The sequence below is a fragment of the Balaenoptera borealis genome (assembly GCF_965194805.1).
Source record: "Balaenoptera borealis genome assembly, chromosome: 18".
Taxonomy (NCBI): Eukaryota; Metazoa; Chordata; class Mammalia; order Artiodactyla; family Balaenopteridae; genus Balaenoptera; species Balaenoptera borealis.
This window is the reverse complement of record NC_138877.1, coordinates 26,278,864-26,298,865: the sequence shown is the minus strand read 5'-3', so window position 1 is coordinate 26,298,865 and position 20,002 is coordinate 26,278,864. Positions and strand designations below refer to the sequence as shown.

General features: G+C 34.2%; 1 protein-coding gene across 10 annotated transcripts in view; it reads left to right on the top strand.

The window, feature by feature from the left end:
* NAA16 (N-alpha-acetyltransferase 16, NatA auxiliary subunit) overlaps nucleotides 1-20,002 on the top strand; it is a 68,305-nt gene that overhangs the window by 11,549 nt on the left and 36,754 nt on the right. For 6 of the 10 annotated variants that reach the window (XR_014236934.1, XR_014236935.1, XM_082365336.1 and 3 more), the window contains 4 exons: nucleotides 4,951-5,104; nucleotides 7,783-7,902; nucleotides 10,678-10,773; nucleotides 16,326-16,432. Coding sequence is in view for 8 of the 10 variants with exons in the window: in XM_082365336.1 (XP_082221462.1) it covers nucleotides 4,951-5,104; nucleotides 7,783-7,902; nucleotides 10,678-10,773; nucleotides 16,326-16,432 (477 nt within the window). In the remaining 2 variants the exon portion in view is untranslated. Of the gene's footprint in view, nucleotides 1-3,419; nucleotides 3,451-4,950; nucleotides 5,105-7,782; nucleotides 7,903-10,677; nucleotides 10,774-16,325; nucleotides 16,433-20,002 lie in introns of all 10 variants that reach the window. The other 4 variants (XM_082365342.1, XM_082365338.1, XM_082365337.1 and 1 more) reach the window with 4 other exon arrangements.

Below are 20,002 nucleotides of genomic sequence, written 5' to 3'. Positions count from 1 at the left end.
ATAAGCTAAAGTTAATCTACTCTACTTTGTCTGTATTAAAAATTAGTGCTGCAGTGAATATTCTTGTCTGCTGTTTCATTAGCCACATTTGTGAGTTCCTCTTCAGTTTATACCTAAAACTGGAATTGCAGAGTTGTGGCTCTGTGTGTTTAGTTTTACTAATTTGAAGCACCTGTACTAATTTACATGCCCGCTAGCAAGGTTTTATGGTTATTGTTTGCCTATATCCTTACTGACACTTGATGTCAGGTTTATTATTTTTTCCATTCTTCTGGATGTGAAGAAGTTTATCTCATTATTTTTTTTTTAAATTTTTATTTATTTATTTATTTTTTGGCTGTGCCGCATGGCTTGCGGGATCTTAGTTCCCTGACCAGAGATTGAACCTGGGCCCTCAGCAGTGAAAGTTCCAAGTCCTAACCACTGGACCACCAGGGAATTCCCTCATTATTCTTTTAATTTGTGTTTCTTTGACTATTAGTGAGGGATATTGGAATAAGAGATATTATCTGTACATTTCTTTTGATGTCTGTGTCTGGCCTCATGGCATGAGTTGGGAAGTGTTCCCTCTTTTGAAAGAGTTTGTGATGGGTGGTGTTAGTTCTTATGTAAATATTGGTCCATTTCATATAGGTAATCTAATTTGTTGGCATGCAACTTTTCATAATAGTCCTTTATAATCCTTTTTATTTTTGTAGGGTTTGTGGTAATGTCCCTGCTTTTATTCTCAATTTTAGTAGTCTTCTCTCTTTCTTTCTTGGTCATTCCAGCTAAAGGTTTGTCAATTGTGTAGATCTTGTCAGAGAGCCAACTTGTAGTTTTGTTAAATTTCTCTGTGGGTGTGTTGGTGTATGTATGCTTTAGCACTCAGCCAGGCAGTTTACAACTCTACCTTAGCTTTCGCCTCTTAAGGTGAAAGGTCAGAGTCTCAAGGTCAGCAAGAGGTGAGAGTTTAGGGCTTTCTCAGGTCTTTCTTGAACATATGCGTAACTCTGTACGTGTGTGTGACTTTTCAAAGCCCCTATGGACATCACATTTCCCAGCTTTTACTTTAAGGTTTTTGTTTAGTCTGTTGTTTGCCCTGACTGTTAGCTGTCTTTCAGGCACTGTAAAGGTAAAACACATGCCTGTAATCACTCTTAATAAGCACTTTTGGCCCTTCCCTTCCCCCCAATGCTTTTTTGCTCTGGGCAAGCTCTGAGTTAGGCTTGTACTTGGAGGCTTGCAGTGAACCAACAGATAGGTCAGTTAATTACAGTTCTTTGGGAATGAGGCTTTGAAAGAGCGCCAGCTTTATTGTTCTCACTGGTGGCTGTCAAGCTGCTCTGGGAATACAAACTTATTTTTCAAGGCTACTGTGTAGCTGGAGAGCACTGGATAGGATTAGGGCAAGTTAAAATGACACAAAACTCACTGGTCTTACCAAGATCTAGCTGTTTTCTTCAATAAATGCTCCCCAGGTGTGCTGTAAGCCTTTGGTTAATTTCCAGAGTTCTGAAAAAGGTGAGTCTGACAGTTTTTGCCAGTTCTTCCCTCGCTCTTTTGGAGAGGTGAAGTTTTGGAGTTCTTTCTTGACTCTCCCGGTTTTCCTGACATCGTCCTCTTTGGATTTTCCTGATGAAAACTTTTTCTTTTGACACATTACCCTAAAAGCAAGGTATTGTTTTTTGGAATGATAGCCAAACTAATTTTACCTGCTAGAGTGGTAGACTTTTTTTCTCTTCATTTATCCAGTAATTCTCGTTGCAAGGTACACATGATAACAGTCCCCTATTCTACCTTTCTGTCCCTGCCTTGCTATCCAGAGTCTAGTTCAGAGAAGACATGGAAGAACACAGCCCGCCATATGTCTAAATAACGCACGTTCAACTTTTTATATGTGTTTTAGGCATTCTCTACGGTTTTTGCTACAATAGAGTAGTATATAGTTCTTTTATGTCACCTCACCGTCTCTTCCCCATTCTCCTGATAATAGTTGTATGAATATTTCTGGTTCTTTAAGTGTTACCTTTATAACATTAGGGAATATACTTGTACTTTTGTGTCTTAAGCCAGCAAATGGCAGGAATTCCTTGTTTTTCATGGCTGAATATTATTCTGTTGTATATATATATCACATCTTTATCCATTCATTTGTTGATGGACACTTAGGTTGTTTCCGTATCTTGACTATTGTGAATAATGCTGCAGTGAATATCTCCCCCCGCCTCCCCCCCACCTTAGCATCCAGTTCTCTGGGACTATCTGCTTTCTTTGAAGAAGAGCTCTTGACTCTTTGAGTGGGATGGATGCCTGGTTACAGGGTAATATTTTAAACAAGGATTTGGCTGCTGAGTTGATGGAAATGGGGTCAGGGTCAGCCTTTCAGTTAATCCTTTAATCTTGAGCCCCATTTCTCGTTCCCGCACCCTCTGTTTACTTGTCATTTCAGAATCCTGACCCTGTTTGGTGTTTTCCAGGGCAGATAGCCACCCTCCCTAAAGATTTCCTCTGTATAGCTACTCTAGGCTTTAGCTTCTTCTGTTTTACTTCATCCCTTATTCTTCATTTGCTTTCCATTTCCCAGAAGTTTGTTGAAATCTCATATGTTCTATTTTCATAGGTTAATATATTTTTAAATCCTCTATTATTTTTATTCTCATAAGGGAGTGTGGTAAGTTCATCATGTTTACTTAGATTCTTAGCTTTTTACTGCGAACTAGAGAATTCTGTATTGAGACCAGTTCTTTGTCTTTATCCAGGAATCAAGTCCTTGCCATAAGAGGGTGTACTGTACCATATTCACTGGGGTTTGAGAAACACTCTTTCGTTTTAAATAGTGTTATTGCAATTTGATGGTTAAAATTAGGTGTGTGGAATTTTCTTATTTTTTGTAATAATAAGTATAATTAAGAGGTATAAGGCTTTTTTGAGGTATAATACATGCCATAAAATTTGCCCATTTTAGTTGTACATCTCAAAGATTTTTTTTTGTAAATTTATAGTCATGTAGTCATTACCACAGTCCAGTTTTAGAATGTTTCGTCACCCCCAAAAAGTTCTTTTGTGCCCATTTGTCAGTTTCCACTCATCCCCAGCCAACCACTGATCTGCTTTTTGTCTCTATAGATTTGCCCTTTTTGGAAACTTCGAATAAAGGCAATCAAATGCAGTGTTTTCTCTCTGAATTCTTTTATTCAGAATGCTTTTGAGATTCACCTGTATTAGAGCATGTATTAGGGGTTCATTCCTTTTTAATGCTGAATACTGTTTCATCATTATATGGATACACTGTGGTCTATGGATAACACTTTGTTTATCCACTCATTAATTGATGGACATATATATTGTTTTTAGTTTTAGTTGTTATGAATAATGCTGCTATGAACATTTGTGCATAAGTTTTTGTGTGGACATATGTTTTTATTTCTTTTGGGTAGATACCTAGGAATGAAATTACTTGGTTATATGGTAAGTATATATTTAACTTTTTGATAAACTGCCCAGTTGTCTTCCTACGTGGCTGAACCATTGTACATTCCTACTAGCAATGTGTGAGAATTCCAGTTTCTACCCATCCCGACACCTGTTAACTGTCCAATTTTTTGATGATAGCCATCTGAGTGGATATGTAGTAGTATCTGTTTTAGTTGTTTCTCTGCATTTTTCTAACAACTAATGCTATTGAGCATTTTATCATGTTCTTATTAGCCATTTATATTTCTTCTTTGATGAAATGTCTATTCAACTCTTGTGCCCATTTTTTAGTTGGGTTATTTGTCTTACAGCTGAGTTGTAAGAGTTTCTTGAATATTCTCAATACAAGTTCCTTATCAGATAGATCATTTGCAAATATTTTCTCCTAGTCTGTAACTTGTATTTTTATGTTATTAATGGTGTCTTTTGAAGAGGAAAGTTTATAATTTTGTTGAAGTCCAATTTACCTGTTTTTTCTTCTATGCAAAGGGTCACAAAGATTTTCTCCTATTCTTCTAAGGTTTCTTTTATCGTTTTAGCGCTCACATTTAGGTCTGTGATCCATTTTGAGTTAATTTTTGTAAATGGTATGAAGTATGTGTCTAAGGTTTTTGCATATGGATATTAAATTGTCCCACCATCATTTGTTGAAAAGACTAACCTGTCCCTGTTGAATTGTCTTGGCACATCTGTTGAAAATCGGTTGACCAGATTATAAGGGCTAATTTCTGAACCTTGTATTCTGTTCCATTGATCTATATGTGTATCCTTATGCCAGTACCAACCACACTGTCTTGATTACTGTAACTTTAAAGGATGTTTGAAATTTGAAGTACATGTCTTCTTACTTTGTTTTTCTTTCTAAGATTCTTTTGTCCATGCAGGGTTCCTTTTATTTCCATTTGAATTTTAGCATCAGCTTATCAGATTCTGAAAGCTTGCTGAGAGTTTGATAGGGATTGCACTGAATTTTTAGATCAATTTGGGGAGAATAAATATAGAGTCAAAAAAAGATTGAGTATTCTTTGGTATATGGGTCTTGTTTCTTAAATTTATTCCTGAATGTTTTTTTCATTTTGATGCTATTTTGAAAATTATTTTAATTTCATTTTCAGGTTGTTCATTCCTAGTATATAGAAGTATAATTGATTTTCATATATTGATCTTGTATTCTGTCACCTTGCTAAACTCCTTTATGGGTTCTAGTAGTTTTTTTTGGAAGATTCTTTAGGATTTTAATCATTTTTATACTTTCCTTTGGAAATAGGATTTGCTAACCTCTTCACTTTGCTGTAGGCAGAAGTCCCCACTCCTTTATTTGTTTTAAAGACTATATTAATCTTCTTTGCTGTTAATCACTCTTCTATTTGTAACTGCTTGTGGGTTGCTTTTTAAAGTCTGTGTGAATGACTGTCCTGAGAAAGCAATTAAATTAAAGATCTGTAACTGCTTTATATTATTATATAAGTAAGATAATTTGGTTATTTTTTTCAGGTTCCTCCCAACAAAATAGACTATGAATATAGTGAACTGATACTGTACCAGAATCAAGTGATGAGGGAGGCAGATCTATTTCAGGAATCTTTGGAACATATAGAAACATATGAGAAACAGATATGTGATAAACTTTTGGTGGAAGAAATTAAAGGTAAGTTGAACTGCTTTTTCTTTTTTATTGGCCTCAATTAAAGAAAAGAATAAAACCTATATACTTTATTATGTCCGAACACTTAAATGAGACTTACTATATATCAGGCAATGTTCTAAACACTTTATTATTAAGCCATTATTAATTAATGTAATGGCTTAATAATAAAATTAATGTACTCTTCATAACAACCCTATGATGTAGTTGTTACATCCATTTTAGAGATCAGGAACTGAGGAACAGAGAGGTAAGTGACTTGCCCAGAGTCACCCAGCTAAGTAGTCTGGGTAGTGCTGGATTTGGGTGCAGGGATTTTGACTCCAGATTCCATTTTCTTAAGCAGTATGTTATACTGCCTTCATATTCAACCCCCTCCCCCAGTATTTATCTCCATATATAGTAAAATGAGAAGAGTAAATGACACTTGGGATCCTCATGAAAGCAAGATTCATTTATTTTCATTATGGGCTAATTAAGAAGACAGGATTCTGAGAAATAGTTTGTGAAGAATGTTTTTCAACAAAGTCAAACAAATTTTCTTTTTTATACATAGCTTTGCTCATCAATTACCCATTTCCTGAGCAACACCGTATTAAATAGAATGTCCATCTAAATAAATAATTAGTTTAAAACTAAAATCTCATGTAGTTGCAGGACTTCTAAAGCTTAAAAATACTAGCTAAGGTTTATTTACTCTTCTGTGTTTCACAGTATGGTAATTGCTTAAACTGCTTAATTTCACTTAATTTTTTAGCACCTCTAACATGGGTATTACTTATTGTCCCTTTTTATATTTGAAGAAACTAAGAGAGGTTAAGGACTTGCCCAAGTTGCCCCCAGCCTTTCAGGAGGTAGAGTTAATTTCTAAAAATATCTTTCTGACTTCAGAGCCTTTCCTTTTATTTTTTTTATATTTAAATAGACTTTATTTTTTAGAGCAGTTCTAGGTTCACAGCAAAACTGAGTGGAAGGTACAAAGATCTATATACCCTCTGTCCCTGCGCATGCACAATTCCTCCTACCCGCACCCCCCCTCCCCCCAAGCCTGTAGTTTACATTTGGGTTCACTCTTGGTGTTGTATACCCTCTAGGTTTTAAAAAATGTATGATGACATTTTACGTACTACCATTGTAGTATCATACAGAGTAGTTTCACTGCCCTAAAAATCCTCTGCTCTGCCTGTTTCTCCTTACCCCCAACCCTTGGCAACCAGTAATCCTTTTACTGTCTCCATAGTTGTGCTTTTTACAGAATGTATTAGAGGTGGAGGCATACAGTATGTAGCCTTTTTAGATTGGCTTCTTTCACTTAGCAATATGCATTTAAGGTTCTTTCATGTCTTTTCATGAGTCCTTTTAACTGCTATCCTCTACTCTTGTGGAGGAATGGGGCACGATCATAGTTCTTTTTTTCTCCTTTTATTATTTTTTGAATTCAAGTATAGTTTAACGTACTGTTTATGGTTTTAACTAGTAAATGTTTATGTGTGTTCACTCTGTACCAAGTAGTGTGCTGACCATTTTAAGTACATTATTTCAGTTGATTATCATAAAAACAGACTGATGTAGTTGATATTTTGCAGGTAAGGAAATGGAAATTGGAAGTTTTGTAAGTTATTCAAAGTCATAGAGCTAGAAAGTGGTAAAACTGGTAGTTACACCTTGTTGGTCTTACTGTAGAGCTTGAGTAATATACAATATAATAAAATAAATAGTAAAATGATATATATAATAATTACTGTAATATGATGATGATGGACGCTGAGATAGTATGTATGACTGAAGACATTTCAAAGGGTTGTTTGAAACAGATTCTGTAGGGAATGGGAAAGCTTAGGGATAGAAAGTTGAGATATATTTTTTGAGATTCTGCCTTTTATCTTGATTAGGTGCGCTTTCCATTTTATCTGAGAAGTTCGTTATTTATTTATTTTGGCTGCGCCGTGCGGCTTGCAGGATCTTAGTTCCCCCACAAGGGATTGAACCCGCGCTCCCTGCAGTGGAAGTATGGAGTCTTAACCACTGCACCGCCAGGGAAGTCCCTATCTGAGAAATTTAGATTCTCATTTCCCATACCCACTTTCAATTTGTATGGCTTAGTAAAAGAAATTGAGTCTTAGAGGTGACCCACATGTAAACATGGTTTGTGTAGTTTCTTGCTGTGAAGTAGTATTTAGTGTTATTGTTTTGTGAGTTAAACTTCTCCAGTTTTAGTGACCTGGAAAGGACAGTAAGAGAATTGAATGGAGAATTGTTTAACATAAGAATTGATTAGGAAAAGTACATTAAAAATCTTGCAGTAGGAAGGCAGGGATATTTCATTAGAATTATTTACCAATCTATATATAAGGTAACTTTAGTTACTTTAAAGGGTGTACAAAAATGTGCATAATACAAAGATTTTTTACTAACAAGTTAATATCATATATATGGTGTGGGAGGGAGCCGGAAATGAATGTTAGTATAATAGAATGTGTAAATGAAGGTTCATTTCTGAAGACAAGCTGTGAATTAATCTATGTTTAGTTATTTAAACTGCAACAAGCCCTAAAGGGAAGCACCATACAGTTGTCTTTCATAAACATCTATTATACTAATAATGCTTAGTGAAATCTCTGGGATTAGAAAGGTATTTAATGTTTAAGCAAAATGAATGTGACATTTAAACTTAATTTTAGGGGAAATGCTGTTGAAATTGGGACGATTAAAAGAAGCGAGCGAAGTATTCAAAAACTTGATTGATCGGAATGCAGAAAATTGGTGTTATTATGAAGGCTTGGAAAAAGCTCTACAACTTAGTATGTAATAATTTTTCTCCTACCTTCTCTTAGCTAGTGTTTTTTTTTTTTTTAATTAATTTATTTATTTTTGGCTGTGTTGGGTCTTCATTGCTGCGCGTGGGCTTTTTCTCTAGTTGTGGTGAGCAGGGGCTTCTCTTGTTGCGGAGCACAGACTCTAGGCGTGCGGGCTTCAGTAGTTGTGGCTCATGGGCTCTAGAGTGCAGGCTTAGTAGTTGTGGCGCACGGGCTTAGTTGCTCCGCGGCATGTGGGATCTTCCCGGACCAGGGCTCGAACCCGTGTCCCCTGCATTGGCAGGCAGATTCTCAACCACTGTGCCACCAGGGAAGCCCTTAGCTAGTGTTTGAAGTATAGTAAAATATAAAGTTGTAAGAATATTTGAGAATGCATATTTTTAGTTTTAGCATTCATGTTTCCATTTAGGAAAATTACAGGTTAAACATGGGAGTGAAAATGAATTCAGATATTTTTATATTTAAGTGATAAATGCTTACAGATTATTTTAGGTTTCTTGATCCATTAAAATGTTACTAATTTACACTAACTAGAGTGGTGGGGAAGAAAATGGGCATTCCCCTTCTGGGAAATGTCATAATTGTTTAGTATTTTTAAAGAATAAGAGGACTGTTAGTGTCAATCTCTAAGAATAAGAATCGGGCCAAAGAAATGTTGCTGAGAGTATGTTGTATATAGCATCAGCATAAAAACAATTCTTTTACTTTCAAACTAGGCTAATTTGTGTAGAATAAATTGTATACATCTTCTTTTGAAATTTGATAACCTTGACTCTTTTCAGAAATCTAGAATATTATTCTAAATTTTCCCTAATATTCTCATAATTAAATATCTTTAGGAGCAGTTAATATTGCTAAAATCATATTTAGTCATGGGTAAGTAAGTATATGGCTGAAATAATTATGAAACTAATATGAAATAATTATGAAACTTGAAGGTGTTGAAACAGCAGAATTTTTAAATTTAAAAAGTATGGTAAGTAGGTAGCTACCCATATTCATTAATAGTAGGAAGAGCTATGAGAAAAATTTATTTGTTGTATCTTAATCACTTGTATACATGAATCCAGGTTTTCTGTGTGTATTTAAAATTTAATATCACAAATTATTAAAGTTCCTTAAATAATTGTTTTTAAGAAAATAATGAAAATTAAAATATTGATTAGATCAATAGTCTGTCTTTAAAAAAAAAAAAACAGGACAAAAGTCATGTGTCTGCAGGTTGGAAATGTGAGATAACTGATTTTTCTTTAAACTACCAGTTACTGGCATGTTAATCCCTTAACTGCTTTAGTAAAATGAATGTAATATGTTCCATATATCAGGATCCATGCTTACTATAAAATATATTGATTATAAAACGAATTCGTTTTTTAGGTTCCTTAGGACCTTTTCTCCCCCATGGTAGGTTCTGGAGCTCCAACTTGTGACTTCAAATGGGGCATTGAAATGGTTTGGTTTTTGTCTCAGTGTAACTACATTTATAAGACTTGTTTTATCTGGTAGTGGGAAAATGTTTTTTATACTCATAGTTTGTCTCATTCTCTAAGATTAGGTGTAAATATGAGAACTGCTTTTTAAAAATATGCAATAGGCTTCTTGTAAATTTTAGTATAAGGGTCCTTAATATTTCATGAAGTCTCCAAATCATTAACAGAACGTGAAAATAATTTTTCACATATCCCAGTTTTTAAAATTAAACCACATTGGAGTTCCAGAATGTATTATTGGGGGAAGGAAGGAGTCTAAACAAAATCGGACTTTACTTTTTAAAGTGCTGTGTTTATAATCTTGATACTGAACACTACATTTACTGTGGCTTGATTGCTAGCACCAAGGGTTATTTTTATAATAATTATATTTCTGTGGTCTGAATTAAAATCCACCTAGAACCTTATAGTTTAAAAATGGGTTTGCTTTTTCTTAAAAATTCTGCTGTAAATTATCTTATTGCTTATGTAAAATAATGCATGTGATCTCTTTTTGTAACTTACGCAGGATATTATTTTAGAATAATAAACTAGACCCAGATCCGATTCTGCAGATTGTTACTGTAGTTTACATATAGATTCTGTATTTAGTACTATAAAATTAGGTTGGTCTTGACAGGGAAGATACAACTTTCTTTTAGAAGTATATTTTATATCATAATCTTTGGGAGAAGTAATTGCCACTTTAAAAGTCTGTTCTAATGGGGTTCTTTTTTTTGGTACCTGGACAGGGATATGAACTAATGGAGTTCTTTGTAATAGAGTTTCATTGAAGATTTTAAGTGTCAAATCTCCTTAGCAACTTAGTTCATCTTTTAAAATATTGCATTCATGACCCTAAAACTATTGCTTCTTTAAGCCTATTAATAGGCGTTATAGACTTTTGTTGGGTTTATTTGGGTTATATTGGGGTAGAGGATTTATGTAAGATACGTTATAAGGAACATTTTCTTTTTCGTAGGTTGTGCATGCAGGAATATCAGAGAAGTGCAGTGTATCTTGAGTCTGTCTTGTGTGTATATGATTAGAGTTGGATGTAGACTCTGTTGTGGTGAAATTTTGGTTTTCTCTGGACTTTGGGTTTAAAATGGTGATTTAGTGATTATTTCATTGCCACAGAGTTTTTAATGTCATTCTACAAAAATTGAGAGCAGCTTTAATACTGATAATGTGATTTTTAATTTATAACATAATTTTTAAAGTTTATTAGCATTTTATCATAGATAAAAGTTTTGATGCTTTGAATCTGACGCATATTTACTGATAATAGGCACTTTAGAAGAGAGGCTTCAAATTTATGAAGAAATTAGTAAGCAGCACCCCAGAGCAATTTCACCTAGAAGATTACCTTTGAATCTTGTCCCAGGTAATATTAGGATATCTTTTGTAACACTAATAATTACTTGTTGAAATTACTCAACACCATTCACATTTTAAAAGCTTGTTTCTGGAATAGAGTTTACATCTACACCAGTCTTGGGGGTGGGCGAGATCAGTTATTTATTTGTTATGCATATGTTGTTAAGAGTATTTACGTTGTTAGCTTTATGTTGGTTTTAAGTGTCAGAAGTTATTTATATAAAATTGTTTTTCTTATGTGACTTTAAAAATTAAACAGCGTATTTAGAAGGTAAATTAAATTCCTTAGAATTGATGACAAATTATATGCGAGGTATTGTGATTTAAGTGGTAGAAGTTTTGACATTCTAGATCTTCCTTTTAGGACATAAATTCAAAGAAAGAGTTGTGAGCTCTTTGTGCCCACCACAGTGTTAAAGAATATCACCAATGCTGTGCAAGGCCCTCTCTCCTCAGAGTTGATTGCATTCTTGAAATTTGCCTTTTATCATGCTATTGTTTTTGTAGAGCTCCATGTATTTTGTATCCCTAGAAATAAAAACGAAACCCTGCATTTGTACTTTATGTAAATTGGAGCACTGTGGTATGTATTCTATGATTTGCTTCTGTTTGAACAATAGTATATTCATGACCTTGACCTGAGTTGTAGCATGTAGCTGAACTCATTTGCTATTGAGCTTATAGGAAGTAAAGAGTATATTAGCTCTTCAGTTAATGACTTTGTTGATGATTTTATGCAAAATTGTGCCTTTTTCTTAAAGTCATCTTTTATTTTTAGTTGTAAGTGCTATATATTATGAATTATTTATTGGGACTTCTGGCATGTCTTTTGATACAAGTCAGACCCTAGAATGCTAGTATAACTTAAAAATCTCTATTCTAGGCATGGGGCGAGGGGGGGAGTATATTTTCTAATGAATTCTCATTTACAATGGAAATATTTGTTTAAGTAATTGTGTTATTTTCTTTTTATCAAAAGATTAATGGAAATTAAAAGCTTTTTATTTGACTGACTTTAAAAATACATGAAATACCTCTTAGAAGTGTATTGGATTAGACAGTAGATACAAATTTATTTAAAAATAAATAAATAGTGCCTTTCATTTATGTAAATGATGAATAGTATTCTGATCCTCCCTGTTTTGTTTCGGCTTTGGGAAGTAGGCAGATTTCCTAATGTTTTCCAGGGAACATTAAGTCCCAGTGGATGTTAATAGGCTTGGTGGGGAGGACGCCTGTGTACTGAGATGTTCTTCAGTCACATGAGTTTGGGAAACTTTTGGTTAAACACAACAATCAGGCTTCTGCAGGACTTCCTAGAACTTTCAGTATATGTGTTGTGAATTTCCAAAGTGGGATGTACTGTGCAGAGAGGAGCATTTCCCTAGTAAAAGCGTTTTCTGGAAGATGCTCGAGCTCACATTTCTGTATCTCCTTTTTAAAAAAAATAACAGCCTGTTGAAATATAACTCACATACCATAAAATTCAGTTTTTAAAGTGTGCAACTCCGTGTTTTAATGTGCTCAGGTAGTTGCACAACCATCATCACTCCCAGGTTTCAGGAAATTTTCGTCACTCCAAAAAGAAAACTCATGTCCATTAGCAGTCACTCCCACAACCCCTGAACCAGGCAACCACTAACCTAACTTTCTGTACCTGTGGACTTGCTGGTTTTGGACATTTTGTATAATTAGAATCATACCATAGGTGGCCTTTTGTGTATAAGGTAGGAAGTATATTGTTACTGAAAGATAACCTGGAGCCAGTTGTTGAATGTGAAGTGTGATTTAGGTTAAAGTGGAATCATTCTGGACCCTCCAGGACATTGTCTTTGAAATGCTAAAAGGATCTTTTTACAAGCTAGGCCTCAGTTGAGGGGTCTTGATGGCTTGGGCTTCAAGGTCAGCATCATTTGAGGTTCTAACATACATGTATTTACAAAGCTCTGGGGACCATATATAAAATTGTGCAACTACTTAATTGTACCTTTGCAACAGCTGAATACTTCATGAAGTTTTTTTGCCTGTTTAGAAATATTTTTATGTGTAATAAGAAAGGTATCTTAGCATTATCAAAGGCAATAAGATCTTTTTCAAGAAACATGATGGAATTTGAGAATGCAAGTTTTGAAAAAGGCTTACTGGTTTTTAGTTCAAAAGGTTTATTACCTACAGATTAGTGAACAGCCAAAGTCCTGGGGAGATTCTGCAACAGCCTGAAATATTAAGTGCTGTGAAAACAGTACTTTTCAAAATAACTAGTTTAATTCATCGTGATCTATTAGTCTTCACTGGCCAAGGAGGGAGAAAGAGGGAAGGAGATAATCCAGAGTATTAAATGAGAATGCTAATCACATTTTGCTCCTATTTTATTTTTGTTTCATTGGATTGTTTTTATTTTTTATTGAGATATAGTTGACATACAATGTTTAATTTTAAGGTGTACGGTGTATTGATTGATACATTTATATATTCCAATATTATTATCACTGTAGTGTTAGCTAACACCTCCATTAGGTCGCATGATTATCATTTCTTTTTTGTAGTGAGAACATGCACCATTATTTAGAGTAAATTCCCAGGTTATCAGATACAGTCTGATCTTGCTGTTTATGTTCATTATTTTAGTGGTGGGTTTTGGGATATCAATTTTTATGTGAATCTGTACTACATTTAGTGAAGAATTAGGATAGCATCTCTGTAGTCAGATAACTTGTTTTACAAGCTGCAGTGCTAAACAGGCACATAATGATTTTTTTTTAAATTTTAGAATTTTATTTATTTTTTTATACAGCAGGTTCTTATCAGTTATGCATTTTATACATAATAGTGTATATATGTTAATCCCAATCTCCCAGTTCATCCCACCACCACCAGCCCCTCCCCACTTCCCCCCTTGGTGTCCATATGTTTGTTCTCTACATCTGTGTCTCTATTTCTGCCCTGCAGACCGGTTCATCTGTACCATTTTTCTAGGTTCCACATATATGCATTAATATACGATATTTGTTTTTTCCTTTCTGACTTACTTCACTCTGTAGGATAGTCTCTAGATCCATCCATGTCTCTACAAATGACCCAATTTCGTTCCTTTTTATGGCTGAGTCAGGCACATAATGATTGATAGCTTTTTTTTTCCCCCCTAAAGGAAAGACTATAGGGGTACTAAAGAATTATTTTAAAATAGTTAGGAAGAAGGGAGGTTATTTATTTTTGTGAAACAGTTTTTCTTATATGTAAAGAAAAAAATTTTGAGATGGGTAAATAGTAAGTAATTTTGGGATATAGTGTGTGACTGAGCAGTTGAGTAGCTGGGTAGCCTTCTGGTTTAGACAGTGCATTCATACAGTTCTGAATAAAAGGGTGCAAAACAGGTTTTAACTGAAAAATCTTTTCTGTGTCTCTGTCCTCTGGCCACCAAGTTTACTTCCCCAGAGACAGCCCCTGTTACTAGTAGATGGTTTAACTCTTCCAGAAATACATTGTGCATATACAAGCAAAAGTATGTGTTTGAGGGTTTATGTATAGTTTTCCTTTTTCCTCCCCCTTTTGTACAAAAGTAACATAGATTGTTCTGCACCTTGTTTTCCTTTTCACTTAACTCTGTATCTGGAGTTCAGTCCTATATCAGTATATAAGACCTTCCTCATTCTTTATCATAGCTAGCTGCACAGTTGAAATAAAAGTTTAATGGGAGAAGAGGCTTTCAATGTAGTGGATACTTGAGAGCTGAGTACATTGTCTTTTAAGTAAAATTGCCAGTATGATCTGAATAGATTGAGAAAGTTGAAGAGGAGTTCAGAGTAGCCTCTGACATGAAGGTAAAATGCATGTTTTCTCAGTAGATGATAGCAAATGTGGCAACTTAACTATAGAAATACAATAGCTGTCAGATGTCAAGGTGTAAATGATAGACAACATTTATTGAGTGGTTACTGTGTGCTTATGCTATATACTTTTCATCTTGTGTGAGTCATGAAAGAGTACTCTTGAGGCTGGTGTTACCGGCATCTTACAGTGGAGAAATTGAGGTTTTTAGTGGACAGTGTCACACACGAAGTAAGCAACAACATCCCTGACTGCCTGCCACAATACTGTTAACTTTTGCTTTATATCAGAGGAAGTGCTGGAAAGATTTGATCTCTGAAACTTTTTGATTTTTAAGGAAGTAATGATGTATATTTAACCCAGAGTGAAATTTTGTGCAGTCTTGATAATCTGTGATTTTCAAAAGATTATATACAGAGTATACCGAAGGAACACAAAATACCACTCTGGGTTGAATATACATGATTACTTCCTTAAAATTCAAAAATAGTTTTAGAGATCAAATCTTTCCAGCACTTACTCTGTTATAAAGATTAGAGATCATCTGAAAACAGTCTTCGTAGTAAGTTGAGGTAACAAATATTAGATAAAATTTTCACTCAATATTTAAATTTCTCCTCTTAATTTTTATGACATCTGTAATATGTTGGGTATGCATGTTTTGTTCAGTAGTGTCAGTCACAACAAATAAAAATAACCAGTTGGGTTGTTGAGTATTTTGGTAATATGTGATACATAAAGAAACCTTAAGAAAGGTCATTTCAGTAGTCTTACTTTAGCTTAAAACATTCATGACATATATGTATCTTTTTTTTTTCTTTTGAGTGGGCAAATCCATGTCCTTACATATTAACCCTTATTGTCAAAAAGTTAGAGCTTTTGTATTTAAAATTAATTTTTTTCAATTTTTTCTGCTTTTAAAAAGTGACGCTGAAACTTTTTGGTAAGGGTTTAGCAATAACAGGAGATTTATTTACTTGATGTTACAAATAGGGTATTTATTTAATTCTGATGTTAGCATGCCTCAGGGCTCTGTCTGATGTCTTATGGATGTTATTTTACTTATTGTCTGTCTCACCCACTAGAATGTTAATAATTTCCATGAGGGCAGAATTAAAAAAAATTTTTTTGTTTGAATCACGGCTATATCCTGGATACCTGGAACAATGCCTGGCACATAGTAGGTGCTTAATTAGATGATTGTGGAATGAATGACTGTTGAAGTAAATCACTAGTTGATTCGGAAAACATTTGTACATACCGTGTTAGTGTTTAAAAAGATATTTTGACTGCTACTTAAATATAGTGCTGGTTACAGTAGAATCCTTATATAGTTTGCAGAGTGCCTTCTGAGATGTAGGATTGAGATAGTAGGATTGAGCCTCTGCTGGTCAGTGAGGTTAGGAAAGGTACTTCCTATGGGGACTGTATTCAGAATAGATAGTAGGTTACTTTTCCTCAAAGCTGCACAGTCATTTTGTTTACCTATCTTTTGAAGTGTTCCTTGAAGATATTTTGAATCTACATCTAGGGAAAATACACTTGCCAACCGAACCGAGATATTTGTTGTTATGCTTTTTGGCGGTAACAGATAATGCTGACTGACTTTTGGGGTTTAAACATTGGATAGGGGAGTCATTGTTTCTGAAGGAGTTTTATTTTTATTTATGAAATAATTTTGTAAACTGTTTGCATCAGTCGAAGTATAACAAAGTACACTTTTGTTTCTAGGTGAAAAATTTAGAGAACTAATGGATAAGTTCCTGAGGGTTAACTTCAGTAAAGGCTGCCCACCCTTGTTTACTACTTTGAAATCTTTATATTACAATACAGAAAAGGTAAAATTTGGTCTTTATTCAATTGTAGTCTTTTTACTAACTTAATTATTATAGAAAGATTTCCATGTAAATAATATGCTATGATTCAATCATTTTCTCTATTCTAGTAATGGTGTGCACCTTAATCTAATAATAGATGAACTGAAATTTTATGCATGTACTATAAGTAGTATCAAAGGAAATGTCAATCTGAAATTTACCGAGTAAAGGGTTTATAAAAGCACTAAAATAAAGGTTGTTGTTTTTAATGGGTATACTTGTCTAGTGGGATTTTAAGTTTGACCTATTGTCACCAGAGGTCTATATTTAACTATTTCATGATTAATTATCTATTATTTTATGGTATGACTGTGGATTTTTAAATTTGTTATGTTTGCTTTTAAAGTTAGAGCATGGAAAATTGTTACTGCAACAGTAAAATGTCATTTGGCGCTGTTAGTTTTAACTAATAGGCTACATTTTAATGTAGTTTTAACTAGTTTTCGAATGAAGAGAATCACTTTATGCTTTTTTAAATTAGGAAATAGACTTGATTTTATATTAGAGAGATAATTAGAAAATTAAAAGTTAATAGAAAATAAGTTATACTTCTATTTCCAAGCATTGCTTCTTATTTATTAAGGTCTAAAATCTTGTGTTCTTTTCTGTGATCAGTTTTTGAAAGTTACTAGTGGATAAGGAAAAGATTTTATTAGAAATGCTAAAATATTTTTAGTTAAACCTATATCACTTCATGTTTATTTAGTTTTGACCCATAATTATTTGTAAATTAGTAATAATTGTGAATAATAAAATATTGAAAAAAGTCAGTGTTAGGTATAACTGATTGACACTTTCTTCCTTTGGCAGCAGGTTTCATAAACTAAAAGGGACAACTGATAATATCTAGAGGGGAGTGGCTGAGGATGGCTAACAGAACTTCTGTACTCTGTTCCTACCATTGGTGCACCCAGTCTCCTTGCCAATTGGGCAGATCCCCACTTCGGGAAAGAGACCTATAGTACCCGACTAGTAAAAAGTGTCATTTACATTAAAACAAACAAACAAACAAAACTTACAATTATTTAATGTCTGTAGTATGCTTTATTTGATTGCAATGGTACTGCTATCGATTTTTTTCTGCAATTGATTTTTTTCTGTTGATTTTTTTTTTGATAGTGATTGATTCATATGAAAACATGTAGCAGTGCCTACCAGTAATTTTTGTAGGTTATTTAAATTAGCATTTGCCAAAATTCTTCTCTTACTCATTTAGGCAAGGGTGACAGAGAAGAAAGATGAGATAAAATGTCGGAAATAATAAAGAACATGTATGTGAATGAGAATAGAGTAGTGCTTTTGTAACACTGTCTTACAGCAAGTACTGAAGACAGAATTTGTTCCTTACAGAATTCCTTACAGAATTTGTTCCTCTTAAGCTATCACTGGGCTTTCACTGGCTTTCTCAGTTTTCATAAGAGGCATAGACTTAAAAAAAAAAAATCCCTCCAATATTGATCGAAAATTACCATCTTAAAGGTGTTAAGCATTTGTTGGTATTTTATTTTTTAAAGCTTGGAAATTGTGTTTTTAAAGAAGGCAGTGAGAATGCATTCATCTATATGGGAACCTTTGACATCTCTTTAGTGTTAATTTTTGAGCACGCAACAGGAATGTTTACCATGTGTTTTTGAGAATTGAATTAAACTGCAGAAAATTGAGTTTAAGTTGTCAGAACTTAGTATAGTGAGGAAAAATGTACAAGTATGGGAAATCCTTCTCAAATCATTTTGGTCACATATTTGTGATTACTCAAGAGGGCATTTTAAAATTTGCATATTTCTAATCCGCAGTGAGTCCTGTTTTTAGCTAAGGGCTGCATTTTAGCTCTCGAAGGATTTCAAAGAGTTAAGGCCGATAAACAATTATAGTTTTGTAAACTTCCAAGTCTTAAAGAATACTGCATGTCAGGTACCATGAAAATAAAATTATCTTTTGAAGTTAGCTTAGGATATAGTACAAGTGTCAAAAAGTATTTAAAAAATGTCTCCAGCATTTTAAATTGTGAATTTTGACCGTAAATATTTTGGTTTTTTCCCCCAGCAATTTCACAAGCACTTAATATGTTATGTAGTCTTCAATATCTTCTTTTTAATGACAGCATAGTCTTTTATCAAAATCATACCTCCAATTGAACTTTGATTTTCAAAGTTTTTGCAGTTAAAAAAGTATATCTTTGTACACATAGCTTTACTTAGGATTTTTTGTCTCATAAATTCTCAGAATAAATTAATGGGTAAAAGGTATGAACATTTTGTTATTCTTGTAAACATCAATTTGTATTGCCACTACCAAAGTGTGTGAAAGGTTCACTGTGCCCTCACCAGCATTAGGCAGTGTTAAATATTTTCTTTTCTTACGTTTGCTTTTCTAATGAGATTTTTTTTTTAAACATAAAGAAGCCAAAATTTAATGTAACCAGATTTACTGATCTTTATTTCTATTGTGGAAGTTCACCTATTGTTTTAGAAACAGTTTGGAAAGTCCTCTTCCTCTTGAGCAGTGCTTCTCAAGGTGGGGCGGGGGAGGGAATTTTGTCCCCCAGGGGACATTCTGCAATGTCTGGAGATGTTGTGGTTGTCAGCGTGGTGGGTGTGCTACTGATACCTAATGTGGGTGGAGCCCAGGGACGCTGCTGAACACTCTTCAGTGCACAGGACAGCCCCCCACAGCAAAGAACCGCGTCACCAACGTGTTGGGCTGCGTAATTCTAGGGGCTGTCCTGTGCGTCACAGGATATTTGGCAGTGTCCTTGGCCTCTACCACTTAGACGTCAGCAGCTTACCCCCAGTATCTTTGTTGTTCTGTTAATAGCTTTATTGAGATGCAGTTCACATACAATAAAATTGACCTATTTGAAGTTTACAAATTCACTGATTTTTAGTATATTCAGAGTTTTGCAACCATCACCACGGTAATTTTAGAAAATTTTCATCACCCGAAAAAGAAACCCCATTCATATCTGCCCGCCACACTCCCCCAATCAGGCAGCCACTAGTCTTCTTTCTGTTTATGGATTTGCCTATTCTGAGTATTTCATACAAACAGAATCAAACAATATGTGGCCTTTTTTTCTCTAGCTTCTTATACTTAGCATAAATATTTTCACCTATGTGGTAGCATGAGTACTTCATCCCCTTTTATGTCCAAATAATGTCCAGTTGTATGGCTATACTACATTTTATCTATCAGTTGATGGACATTTTGGTTGTTTGTACCTTTTGGTATGAATAATGCTGTGAACATTTGTGTACAAGTTTTTGCATGTACATGTTTTCATTTCTCTTGGGTGCATATACCCGGGAGTGGAATTGCTAGGTCAAATGGTAACTCCATGTTTAAACTTTTTAAAAACTGTCAGACTCTTTTCCAAAGTACCTTCACCATTTTACATTCCCACAAGCAGTGTATAAGGATTTTGATTGCAATACAGCCTCACCAACAATCCACTTGTTATTATATGATATTTGATTATAGCCATCCTAGTGGGTGTGAAGTGGTATCTCCTTGTGGTTTTCGTTTGCATTTCCT